At 37.3% G+C, this 13,621-nt stretch overlaps 2 protein-coding genes across 2 annotated transcripts; one reads left to right on the top strand and one right to left on the bottom strand.

The window, feature by feature from the left end:
* Window positions 1-227: 227 nt before the first annotated feature.
* Window positions 228-9,689, bottom strand: LOC131768361 (signal recognition particle subunit SRP54). The gene is made up of 17 exons (XM_059084098.2): window positions 9,465-9,689; window positions 8,452-8,543; window positions 7,061-7,145; window positions 6,495-6,599; window positions 6,331-6,397; window positions 5,853-5,910; window positions 5,654-5,743; window positions 4,765-4,825; window positions 4,587-4,646; window positions 4,375-4,463; window positions 3,675-3,775; window positions 3,106-3,192; window positions 2,904-2,977; window positions 2,592-2,700; window positions 2,039-2,209; window positions 1,644-1,739; window positions 228-1,324 (listed from the first exon to the last, which is right to left on the bottom strand). Exons 1-17 carry the CDS (start codon window positions 9,540-9,542, stop codon window positions 1,245-1,247), a joined length of 1,503 nt encoding a protein of 500 aa, XP_058940081.1. The 5' UTR covers window positions 9,543-9,689; the 3' UTR covers window positions 228-1,244.
* Window positions 9,690-9,777: 88 nt separating this feature from the next.
* LOC131768362 (prolyl hydroxylase EGLN3) lies at window positions 9,778-11,425 on the top strand. The gene has a single exon (XM_059084099.2). It carries the CDS (start codon window positions 9,778-9,780, stop codon window positions 10,897-10,899), a length of 1,122 nt encoding a protein of 373 aa, XP_058940082.2. The 3' UTR covers window positions 10,900-11,425.
* Window positions 11,426-13,621: the final 2,196 nt, after the last annotated feature.

Below are 13,621 nucleotides of genomic sequence, written 5' to 3'. Positions count from 1 at the left end.
TTTCCAGATGTAAACCTTCCTAAAATTCCTCACGACACACGTTTTACAGTCCCAAGGCTTATTCATAACCTTCTATTTCTGGCACTCAGTCGGCGAGGACGAGCAAAATAGCTGGGCAAATTTCAATACAGCCGTTTTTTAAGTTTCTCTCTTTTTCGATGTGTTTCAAAGACGAGGCTACTACCAGACGTAAGATTTACTCCAGTACGAAAGTGAACATAACTATCTCAGAGTACTTTACTTTATTTCTCATAATCCATCTGTACATTATGAATAAATGTAACTCAATCTGATGGGCACCTTCTGCCTTTGAACATGGACAATTCTCGAGGACAAGAGAACTTGTTCAAGTACGTAAACTTCGAGAGTTTCAGTCTTCAAGCTACAAGTAGAATGTGTTTTTTGAAAGAAATAAGTGATAAATTCTTATTTCCTTTTACATTTAGAGAGCATTTCAATTGAGTGTCACAAAACGAAAAAAAACGAGAGCAACGGCTAACGAGAGCAGTGGAAATTTTCACAGGCAGCCCTTGAGAACCCTAAATAGAAACACGCAAACTAACAAGACGCCATTTTACATTAAATGGGAAGATGGAGCGGGTTTCTCGAACAAACCAAGTCCGTATTGAAGCAGACCAGAGCTATCCCAGAACACTTTTGCCATGGAATTAACCAACTACGCTAAGACACTTACCCGCCATCAACTGTACCTTGTTTTGGGCACAAAAAGCGATGGTTTGGAGTAAAAAAAACCCCCTTGGAAACCTACAAGTCGCTACCAGGCCAATCTTCGCGTTGACAAAGTGGAAGTGCCTAGAAGCAGGTCGTTACTCAAACTTTCTACGGTGGCAAATTTACGTTATTAACTCAGTTGATAATACTACATTACCCCTTTATGAGATAACAGTTGAACTCTTTCACTCCCAAGAGTGACCAAAGAGAATTTTCTCTTCACAATACCAATACATTTTCATCAGAAAGGCAATGAGATAGAAAAATACCAATCCAGGGATGTTGTTTGATTTGATACCAAATTCACTGTGCTAAAATTATAAGAAATATATGCAAACAGTGCAGAGAATTTATATTTTGACCTTGGGAGTGAAAGGGTTTTATTACTGAATATAAAGCTCTATGTTGTTGAAGTTGGTTAGAACGACTTGCTAGTGTAATATATGATATGGTATTTGAAACGAAACAGCTATTAAAAAAATTTTGTATTGTTGAGGCAGGTTGACTATTGATTATTTTCTTGACCCACTCGCATGAGCGGCCGCGCCTTGTTGGAACTGACGCATCATGGACTGGAGGCCCTGGGTTCCGCCTGAAAATGAAATCAAACTGTCAGCGAAAACAACAAAAGCGAAATTTATCAAACACTAATAAAAGGGGCAGCGTAATCTTAGATCTATCATCCTGTAAATATCTGCGAAAGCAGAATTTGGCAACCGTCGGGCTCAATAAAATGCTTCGTTTCCCTGTGTGTATCACCGCCATTTGTGCCTTATTTTTGACAAAGCTACAACAGCGTAATTGTCGGTGTAACTGTGATGTAACTGGAGAAGAGAGTTTCACTGCAAAAGAAATGTCTTCATACAAATAAATTTGTTGAAAAATTCTGGTTGATCGCACTGAACACGCACCCATTTGTTGGAGGACCCTGGGGTCCATCATCTTGGCCATCTGTTGATTGAGTTTGGCCATCTGCGACGGATTCACATTTTTACTCATGTCACCTCCTGAAACGTAAAAAAAAAAGTAGAATGGGCGTGAGGGTGAGAAGACATCCGCTTCTGTTACAAGAAAGTCATTTTTGTTTGCCCTTTGGCTTACTTCAAGTATGTACCCTTGTCAGTTCACGAAAAAATATGTAGAATGGTTTTTGATCACGGGGACCAATCAAGAACAGAGGAAATATTACAAGGAGCCAATCTGAACTCAAAGGAACCGAAGTGAACTTTTTCAAGGGCGGGAAAACGCGCAAATCACAAAATTGATAAAGCAAAGCAGTTAATTTTCGTAAAAAGGGCGAAGTTACCTTTAAATAAACCCTTAATTCCACCCATTTTCTTCACCATTGCGGCAAATTTGGTGTATTGTGACAAGAGCTCTTGCACCTCTCGGACAGACACGCCGCAGCCACGTGCTACCCGCGTGGAACGCCCCGGTTGGCGGGAAAACAGCTTTGCGCCATTGGGACTATCAAGTTCTGAAAATGAAAAGAGTCGTCGTGTTTTAACACGAAAATTAAAAGTTTCTGTAAATAAACCTTCTTCTTATTCAGCACTGCATTGTACAACCTTACTGAATACTATAGCACGCGCAGTTTAAAACTGTAGCTTTTCTCAGTGTGAGGCCAAACCTTCCTAGCATAATAATCTAAGAGGTCTATCACTTTTTTAATGTATTGTTTAGAAGTAACTTCCTCTTAGGTCGTTCATAGTCATTCTACGGGATGTCACGCAAGAAGCGATGCATGACACCCCTGCAAAGACTACCTTTCCTCAGGCAAAATAAATACAGAGCCATGCCCCTGGCGGAATAAGAAACGATCCCCAGGAACTTGAACATAGCAGTAACAGACATTTTACCTTCGTCATTCATGCTGTCCATAATGGTCATTAGCTTTTTTAATCTCGCCATTGACTCCTGTTCATTTCCTTTTGACAAGAAGTCACTACTGAACCCAGGTATCATACCCTAAAAAAACAACAAAAACAAAGAAACAAAAATTAATAGAAACATTTCAGTAATTGCACGGGTTAAATCTGAAAGAAGAATCAGATTTAATTTCATTGGTGTTAACAACTAAAACAGCTTGAGCACTGTCTCCTTTGCTATCCTGCTTCAGACTACTGTTTAAAGAATAGGGCCATAAATACGAATATCCGAAAGCTGCTTACCATGATTTGGCCAAATGGCCCCATCTTCATGATGTTCTGGAACTGTTCATACATATCTCGTAAACTGAAAACACCTACATAAATAAAAGATTAGGCCACATGAATTGCCACTTACATTAATTTTATTACTATGACCAGTAGATCATTGCCTTTAAAACCTAGTAAATAGATATGTCACTACTATCTGTTTAGGAGTTCTCACCATGTTTGAGCTTGTCAATAAGTTCCTCATTGTCTTCAAGCTTCAATTCATTTACTTTATCAATCAGTCCTTCGATGTCTCCCATTCCTAAAGAAGACACAAGAAGAGAGCACTTAGTTCACATTACAGGGTAATTTAGTATGATCAACTCAGTTGATACCGTAAATTGGCCACTGTTAAAGAGTCTTAAAGCTGATGTTTCAAGCTTAAGCTCTTTGTTAATTCACATTAGTCTACCTTTGAATAAACACAGAGTTGTTACTTGACCCCTCCATTCCTAAATGACCAGCATCTAATTTCTCCTTACAATTTCAACCCTGAATCACACATTAAGGTCGCAAGAATAAAGGAAATGATCACCAAATAAAGAAGCTCTGGATTGTTAAACAAATTCCCCTTATCAGCACCTTCAGAAATTTATAGAGAACTGTGTGGGGAATATTCATACTGATGTTTAGGTTGTAAAGTGTAAGAGTAAATGACAAAGCACTGGGTTCTTTTAGAATTTCAACCCAATGTATTGCATACCAACTGATATTAATAGTAGATTAATCTGTATTAAAACCTACCCAACAGTTTACTGATAAATGGTCTTGTCTTGAATGGTTCAAAATCATCAATATGTTCCCCAGTACCAATAAAAATGATGGGACTCTTGGTGGCAGCCACTCTGTGATGACAAAAAAACTACAATTTATATCAAACAAAACTGAGTGAAGTGTTAAGAGAAAAATATGTGGCAATGTTAATTTTAAGAAAATTTATGGTGATTTTTACAAAAGTAGTTGTGAGAACATAAGATAATCCTGAAATAGATTGATAGAATTATTTACAAATTGCAGTGACTGATGTTGTGACAAAAAGACAGAGTGTCATCACAAGAGTCATGGCTGAGTCACAGTCAAAAGTGTTTTTTTTTTTTTTGTTTTTTTTTTTAAAAAAGTTTAGTTAATATTAGTAACAAATCTAGCAAATAAATGATCCTCACAGGTGGACTTCCAGAGAGGAGGCACCAATTTGAATCCTGAAATTTAAGCCTGAATTTTTTCAGACTTCTTTCCTGCAACTACAAAAGATTCATGCCACCTGCAAGGATCATTTCTATGCTTGATTTTCATCCATAGGTGAAATGGCATTTAATTCATTACAAGGTGTTATTGGTAACAAAGGGAAAAATTTAGTTGCAGACTGGAAAAAAAAACCTTTGACTCAAGACAAGAAGTGAAGGTAAGACCTTAATTTCCAAAAAGACAGAAAGGTAATACTTACGCACTCAATGCACCACCACCTTTTGCATGGCCATCTAACTTAGTAACAATAACTGAAGCAACATCTACTTTCTCTTTGAATGCCTTTGCCTAAAAAAGTAAATAACACAAAAATTAAAGTAAACCACCATTGAGGCTTGCAGCAATATATGCTAAAAGAGATTCTAATGAATGAGGATAAAACATAACTAGAGGCTGATTCATCATGTTTACCTGTGCCTCACAAGCCTGTCCAATCGTGGCATCCATTACAAATATAACATTGTCTGGGTCCTGTGTGGGACAAAAATAAAAAAAAGAAAAGTCAATATGTTATGTTTGTTGCACAAATCCATACTGTCCAAATACAACAATTTGTTCTGAAGACAAGCACAATGAAGTAAGCACTTACAACAGCATTAGACACTTGAAGCATTTCCTCAAAAAGTGACTCTTCTTGTTTGTGTCTTCCACTAGAGAAGAGAATGTCAAATTGAATGTGAATCGACTAATCATCGTACATAGACTTCAGATCCTTAGAGTAACAGTAAACTAAAGGGTGCATGTAGAATATATGCATTGTAAAGGCAAAACATCAAATGTGATGTAAGCAAAAAGCATAGTCAGGGTTTCCAGTAAGTGCTGGCAACTTGCAACATTTGCAGTCTATTTCTGATCAGAGGTTCTTCCTATTCACAATGATTAAGATATTAACCCAGATTTTACTATTACAGCTGATGAAGCTTTTGGTCCAAGAATAAGTTGGAGCTTTAAATCTGCCACAATTTATTCTTGACAACAAAAGAGACTTGCTAGAATTCTGACAAAATCACCTGAGACTCTGGGAATGAGGTTGATCCAGGAGTAATTTCAGTAGCTATCAATTTTCTTTGTTTTTGTTCTTTGTTTGAAAATTTTGTGTTTAGCAGCCTTTTATTTACACTGATAATTTTTCTCTGCCTGCTCCTAAACCTCTTCATCCAACTCTCATCCTTTTTAAAAACTCTTGTACTGTTTGCTGAATTTTGTCCATAGTACTGCTATCTCTCTGATGATACCATAATCTCTTTCTCTTTTTTAAGCCCTTTACATCCTAACATCAGCATGCATATTCTCCATACTACTCTCTAGACATTTCCTAAGGTTCTGACAAGGAGAATTTGTTCAACAATCAAGAGCTTCTTTAGATGATGATCATCTCCTTTATTCTCATGACCTTAATGTTTGATTCAGGAGTGATGCTGTAAGGAGAAATTATATGTTAGTCACTCTTAGAGGTTTAGGGTTAATACTACACTCACCTTGTATCTACAATGATTATCTCAAAGTTCTCTTGTTTAAATTTATCAACCCCTTCTTGAGCAATAACAACAGGGTCCATTTCTGTGTAACTAGAAGAAAACAAAAAAATGATCATGGTAACATTGGAATTCATTGTGGACGATAAATATTTATTGAGAGCTACTTTCAGTACATTTTATACAACTTGGCTGTTCTTACCTCCCATAAAATGGTATTCTTGCTTTGGTAGCATTTTGTTTGAGTTGGTCAAAAGCACCTGAAGAAAGAAAATCAGACCAAGTACTTAAAATAAAAGGCCTTGGCAAACACAGAGCATCTGACACACCCAGGTGTTCTTAACCTTTTCATTCCTAGAAGTGATTAACCTGTAACTTCTCCTTGCAATTCTGATGAGTAATCTTGTAAAAAAGTTATAAGAACAGAAAAGCTAATCATCAAGAGTGTCCTATTTTGGAATAAGACCAAATTCTCATGTTTAATTCACAAGGAAAAGTATACTACATTACTACATGGATCTTGACAGTAAAAAGGTTTGAGGATGTACTTCTAAGTAAGATATTCTATAATTCTTAATAAATGAGATTGTGCACATTTTCATAATCACCTGTCTAGAGAGTAATTATACAGGTACTGTACTTATAATCAATATGAGTTTCTTTGTTGCTGTGTGTCTTACCTGCACGAAATGTATCTGCACAGATTAGGCAAGTCTTCCATCCTTTGCGCTGATAGTAATATGCTAGCTGTATGAAAAGTAAAAACAACGTAAAGTGAAATTCATTGTGCAAATGAAAGCCAACTTCAAAACTTGACGAGTATAAATGGATGCGGAGAACCAACCTTACTGCATGTTGTTGTCTTTCCACTTCCTTGCAGACCTACAAACATGATTACATTTTGTTTTCCCTTGCTTGGATTCCACTGTTTAACACCAGGATCAACAAGCTGTTCAAAGGTGGACAAAAAAATGTTAACCTTACTATGATTATGGTTTAACGTCCACTATTCTAAAGAGCTGGGGAGCTTAATTACTTTCGACCCACTGACAGTGACAGGAAGGCAAACAAATTCACCTTGTTCTTTTACAAGGGATGGATACAAAATGTACAGAGTTATGAAATGCACATGCAAAGCTGCAGTTTCACACTTTACAATCTCATCACCATCATCATTGTGGTTTTCTTTAGTCCCAACTAAAAGTTTTTGAAAAGCCTTACTTTTGAAAAAAAAACCCAAACAAACAGAAACAAACAACAAATAAACAAACATTAAATTCTTAAGGTGATATAGCATTTTAAAGTTAATAAAATGTCTTATGTTAGCCAAAATGATCAAAAGAACACCTTTACAATGAGATACTTTTCTACCAAAATAAGAAAAGTAAAAAAAGCCAAACTGTTACAGACCTTGCACAGCTCCTGGAATACAGCATGTTGAATCATCCTTCTTTTGTTTAAACCACCAGCCATGTCGTCAAAATCAATAGCAGATCTAAACAAGAAGTACAGGGTAGAGACATAATTTAAAGTTACTGGTTAAATAATATATAGATTTAGCCAAGCCTAAAAGCAGAGCTCACATTTTTTTTTCCTGCACACCTTAAGGGCACAATGCCTTGCCCCAGCCAGGACTAGAACCCAGGCTGTCCGACTCGGAGCTCAGTGCACTGACCACTAGACTACTGGACAAAGCCGTGGTGTTGGTGTGCCCATGGTACAGTTGACCACAAATGTTAAAAGTAGCATCTTATATAGTCGGTCATACAGTTGTACAGTTGTAAGTCCAAATTTTTTCAGCTTGATGGGTTACTACTATTTAGTATAATTATGGGGCTACGCTCTGTGAGCTCCGCTATTATGGTATCTAACACTTTTCGATTATTATCAAAACTATAATAAAATTCTTTAATGTGATTGGTTATCACCAGTTCAATTTGAGCACTAATAGAACAGTGTATGTGCCATGCTTGGAATTGGACAGTGCATGCATCATGTTTAATATGTACATGTAATTTCACAAAAGTCATGTGCATGCCCTCTTGCTGCAAATTTTGCTGAGCTGAGTATTGCTGTTGTTGTTTTTTTTAATAAGAAAATAAAAAGCCAGCCATAAAGATTATTCCTAAAATTTTGTCCAATTAACAAATTAGACTCACCCTTTGTTGTTGTCAGTTTCTGTTAATCATTATTATTATTACAGACTTAATTAGACTCCTCTAAGTCCTATTACTAATGTAAGTTCTAAGTGCGACATTTTTTTGTGTTGGATTCTTTCTGTGTTTGAAATTCATTATTTAAGTCTTTTCACCCTGTAACAAGGAAATGTTTATACTTATTGTTTCATTAGTGCCTTTTTTGTCATTTTATTGCCACTTTATTGCCGCCTTATTGCTACTTCACATAATTTATCAATAATATGCTTGCCTACTCCTTTTTTTGGTGCCTAGTGCAGGTCAGTGATGTACCGTCAGTTTCGCTTGTCCTTTTTTTTTAAATTTGTTTTTTGGCTAAGCAGTTTTGCAATTGCAGTATCAATCTTGGTCTTTTCTGTGGTTGTAACAATGTAAGTGTTTTACAGTCCTCTTTCTGTCATGTTTTTTGTTATTTCTTTCTATCGTGTAGTGTGTAACTTTGGTAATTGTTTGTTATTTTAGTTTCAACCTACATCATTTACGCTGTTGAGGAATTTTATTTCATTTATTTCAAAATACTCCATGTCATTTCCATGACATGGAGTTTTTTATTCCATGGCCACAAGTAGTGCAGTTTCAACTAATTTAATGAGAAATTCACTTTACCTAACATTTTCTCTTAGTTTCTTCACAAGCTGGACATTGACATCAGCTTCTAGTAGAGCAGCACAGATCTCTTTGAGCATAGCACCAAGGACCTGTTGATTACAAAAAATCAATGCTCTGACCCTTTGACTCCCAGGATCTTATAAGTAATTCTCCTTATTGTCTGTCATACAATTCATATGATGTTAGTTTAGAGAATTTGTAATTGGATCAACTAATAACCCCCTAATTGATATTTTTCTTTGTTCTCATCACTTGTCTGCTTGATATTATACTGATAGTGTAAGGAGAAATTCTGTGTGGGTCACTAGTGGGACTTAATGGGTTAAATCCACACCAAAGTCATTGACCCTTTAACTGCCATGAGTGACCAGAACAGAATTTCTCCTAATTAAAAATATTGATTAGGGGATCATTTGCTGATCCAATACCAAATTCTTAGAACTAACATTATAAGAGATGTGTAGCAGATATTTAGGAAAATTGCTATTGAGATCTTAGGTATGAAAGGGTTAAGATAGTAGAATTTTGGTGGTAAAAACTGGGTTAACATATGAACTCATTATACCCGAAACACGGCATCTTTAATATCTATTTATACAAATTAATGCATGAGTGATTTACTCCTTCATAAAATTGGACCGGTACAAGTGAAGAAAAAAAATTCCAACTGATGCAGGTATACGCTAAGGATTTAATGTTTCACTTCCCAAATCAACTTTGTATATTATTTTGTCTTAAAACAGAAGTGACTTTCGATTTTCGGTTCCAATTTGTCATGAATTTCAAACTTAAACACACATCAACAAGAAAATACATCCCATTCAGATGACAGGGATGATTTTATCAATCTCTTGTCCTGATTATGTCCTAAACATTAGTAGGACTTATGTCAAAATCTGCCTTCAGGCCCGAAATTTTGGCTGCTACTACCAACACTATAGAGAGCCTTAAATAATGAACAGGAATCTCGTGATTACATGTGAGTGCATCATCGAAGTAGTTTCTCTTACCTCTTCATTGATGATGGTTGCATTGCTCAAGGAGCGGAGCGCTGTGGTGATTTTTCGTCCTAAATCCGCGAGAACCATTTTGAAGAGATAAGGTATCTAACAGTACCTTTTTTTAAAATCGTCAACAGACACAAGAACACGAAATTGGGCCCAATTTGAACTTATATCAACGTAGTGCTGGTCGCCATCTTTTGTTCCTTGTTTATTCTCGAGTACAGCGGTTATTAACATAACGATAACGATACGTCATAAGTCCCCTTTCCCCCTCGGACAAAACAGCTGTAGGAGAAGCAGTAGCTTGGCACTAGTAAACATGGCATCCATTTCTTCAAGTTGTGCATTTTGTTCTACAGGAAACACAAATTTATCAAAGTGTTCTAGGTGTAGATCTGTAGTCTACTGCAGTAAGGATTGCCAAAAGTCGCACTGGAAAGCTCACAAGCCAAATTGCAAACCGCCTCTCAAAACAATACCAGCTAAGGAGAAACCGAAGTTTCCACAGCCTGACAGAAAAGATTTGGAAAGCATTGCAAGATTTGCATGTAGCGCTTTGAAAGAAACTTATTTCAGCGTCATCGACGACGTTTTTGAGGACGAGAAAGCACTGGATATTTTTAACGAGGTGATACAGTTGCATAACTCAGGTGTTTTTCAAGACGGGCAACTCAGCGGTGGTAACACGGCCTCCGATAAAGAGCAGAAATTCACTGAGAAAAGGATTCGAGGGGACAAAATTACTTGGTTAGAGGGCAACGAAAAACATGCGCCAAATATCGTGAAACTCATAGATTTTGTGGACACATTAGTGATACATTACAATAATCTTCCCGATGGGATACAAGAGTATCGCATTGAGGGACGCGCCAAGGCTATGGTAGCATGTTACCCTGGTAACGGAACGGGGTACTCACGGCATGTTGACAATCCGGACGGGGATGGGAGGTGTCTCACCGTCATCTACTATCTCAACCAGGGGTGGGGTGAGGAAAATGGAGGTAAGTTAAGGATTTACAGGGAAGATGGCCATGTTGATGTGGAACCATTTCTCAATAGATTGCTAATGTTTTGGTCGGATAAGCGCAATCCACACGAGGTATTACCCGCTTATAACACAAGGTATGCTATAACTATTTGGTATTTTGATGCTGAGGAGAGACGGAGAGCGAAGCAACTTCACCGATACAACGTTATGGGTGGTTTAGAAGCAGAATTTGCTTTGAGAGATGTGGAGGCCAAGAGGAAAGAGAGAGACTTGGCTGAGGCGAAGCTAAGGGAAGAATCAGAGAAAATGGTGAAGAATTTGTTGTCTGAACAAGACTTAGAAGCGCTTTCTGGGCTAATTAAACACCATCCTAATCCGTATGAAGTGCTTGGTGGTCTGGGAATACATCAGAGTGTACGAGAAGCTGTGCTGAAGCTGCTGAAAGAACGTTGAGTAAACGTGACTTTCGGTTTTGCAGGGACGAGTTGCTGGCTCTCTCGCTGTCACGCAACGCTATGGCGGTTCCTGAGAAAGCAATGCATGTTTGCGCATACTCTGGAAATTTCCAAACCACGTTTTTTGGGCAAGAAAAAATGATTGAGGCTGAGTTAAAATTAGGTTCCTACGCTCAAAAAAAGATCCTGCGCTCCAGAAAACTATAAAAAGGCAGTGAGCAAGCTAGAGAGGAGAGATTAGAATTGGCTGTTTGAAAAAAGTCAAAGAAAGTGGAAAACAATAGAAGGTATTGACTAATATGCACTTCAGATAAAAAAAATAATAATAAAAAAAAACTTTAAGACTTGTGAATAACACTGTGTAACGTGAAGCATTTTGTTCCCAAATATACTTTTTAGTGTCAGGCCAGAAAGTTTTACCATCTTTTTCCGGGGTGGAATGGGAAAGGTTAAGCGCGAGAGGAGACTGCAGCTCAAACTCACACCGTTTACGAAGTCGTCAAAGAAAATTAATTAGTGCATATAAACCGCAGTAATTATGATAATCTATTCGATGTAATCCTCTCTGTAAAGCGTAGTTAAACATAATGCCTGGTTTTAACCAGATTATTCGTTATCTTGTTTTAATAATTATCATCCTCAACTTAATTTTCTTCATCAGTTAGCTCTGTCTCGGGAGAATCACAAAGAAGTACTTCAATTTCTTGTAGAGCAACGCGCGAGCCGGGCATCGCTCGGCCTGACAAAAACTCTTTGCACTTTTTTGCTGCTGATTTTCCTTGCAAAGCTTTAAACAGAAAACAAGCTTGTTCTTCAGTAATTGTGCCGCACTTTTCGCGGTCCAGCATTTCAAATTCCCACTCCACATCACGTATTAGAAAACTGCGGCGGTCAATTTCGTTGAGTACGTCCAAAACTTCTTCCTTAAAACACAGGTCGCAGAAACAGACTGCCTGTATCGCCGCTTGTACTTGACGCAGGCTTATTGAATTTTCAGGTCGAAGGTTGTGATAAAGTTTCTGTATTTCTGTGGCGGTAATTTCGTCCAATATTCTCCCTTCACTTTCCAAGTAAGTCGACAACAAGCTTTCAAATTTTTCGTCGTGCGAAGAAACAGCCATAATTTACTCTACTTGCCTCGCTGTGAGGAATATTCGAATTTATAGTTCTGTAGTGAAGAAAACACCTGTATTTGTCTTTGGATTCAAACCCGGCTCAGTAATTTAAGTGTTAAGCGTTTTTCGTACGTAAATGAATTTATCAAAGCTTAAGGAGCCATCACCTATCTTCAACTTGATAGCGTATCGATGCGTTTTTTTGTTTCTCTTGTAAGATATATCATCAAGTTTCTTTATGACACGTACGGTTTAGTAATTTGAATAAATAAGCTCTCATTAGTTTTGGCAGGGGCTGATGGAGTTACAATATTTATAAAGCAAACATCTGCCTTTTTTAATTGTTCAGCGACAACACACCAACCAGATATAGAATCGTTCAAGCCAGTAGTTAGCGCATCGCATCGAGTCATTTACACATTTTAATAAGGAGAGCAATTTACAACTCCATCTCGTTTTACATATTTCATTTAAAATTCCATGTTGCAGCGAAATAATCAATTTTGGGATTACTTTCTCCGTAGGTATGAGAAACTCAGGGAAACAAAAATAATCGTAAGGCTTTTCATCGCTCCAATATTGCCCTTAAAAATGTGTCAATTTGACAGTGACAGGTTCAGTTTAGGTGATGAAACTTTGGTAAAAAGAAAATGCCAGAAAAATATTTCCTATCCGGTCGAGAGCTTTCCAAAAGTTTTGTCATGCGCAAAAAACATAATTAATTATAACACCTTTCCAAAACCTCCGACTAAATTGGGTTCAAACACGAAAATTATATCCACTTATTCAGTTTTCTTGGCTCAAAGTGGTAGCGGATCGCTTGTAGTATTTTTTTTCACTGTTAAAAAATCTTTAAAAAATTTTGTGACGGTCAGAGTTTTCGTTTAGTTAAAGCCGGGGAATCATGGCTCCCTCTAAAAGATCGATAAACTTCGTCAAAACTTGCTTTGTCAGAGAGAAGCGAGAACGAGTTTACAGGGTTTTTGTTTTCAAGTTATTGACACATGCACAAAGTAAGGGAGTGTAGGGAAATTGTCGAGGAAGCTACTCACAAAGAAATGAGTTCTTAGCATCATGAAATAATACTTACGCTGTCTTTTCTCTCGAATAATTTCACCCGCTGGGGATTAGCCTGCGTAATTTTTGTATTTCCCCACCCCTCTCCTCTCTTTCCATTTGACCGTTGCTTGCCCTTTTGATACAAATTTCTTTCTCTCCTCAGCCTTCCGCTGGTGTAAAAAATCAAAGATGGCAGCCTTAGTTTTCACCAGGAACATACTGAGCACTTTTTCACCAAAATTACACCTGCTCTATGGTCTAGGTGGACATTAAAATACCATATTCATTCCTTCAAGCTCCTGGGCGCTAATTTCAAATTTTGGACCTTGAAAGACGGCTCTTATCTGAGTCTGGCGCTCATTTAATGTACACCATTCCAGCGAGTGAAAAGCTTGTTTAAGAAAAACAAAAAGTAAAAAAAATAATAACAAGAAGTGAAGATATGTACCACAGTGATTCCTTTTGTGCACTTCGGTTTGTTTGTTTGTTTGTATTTTTTTTAGAAGGGGGGGAGGGGCGGGTTTGAACAATTATTAAATTTTTGTA

Source organism: Pocillopora verrucosa, chromosome 13 (assembly GCF_036669915.1).
Source record: "Pocillopora verrucosa isolate sample1 chromosome 13, ASM3666991v2, whole genome shotgun sequence".
NCBI lineage: Eukaryota > Metazoa > Cnidaria > Anthozoa > Scleractinia > Pocilloporidae > Pocillopora > Pocillopora verrucosa.
The sequence above is the reverse complement of the archived record's forward strand: the minus strand, read 5'-3'. Positions and strand labels throughout refer to the sequence as shown.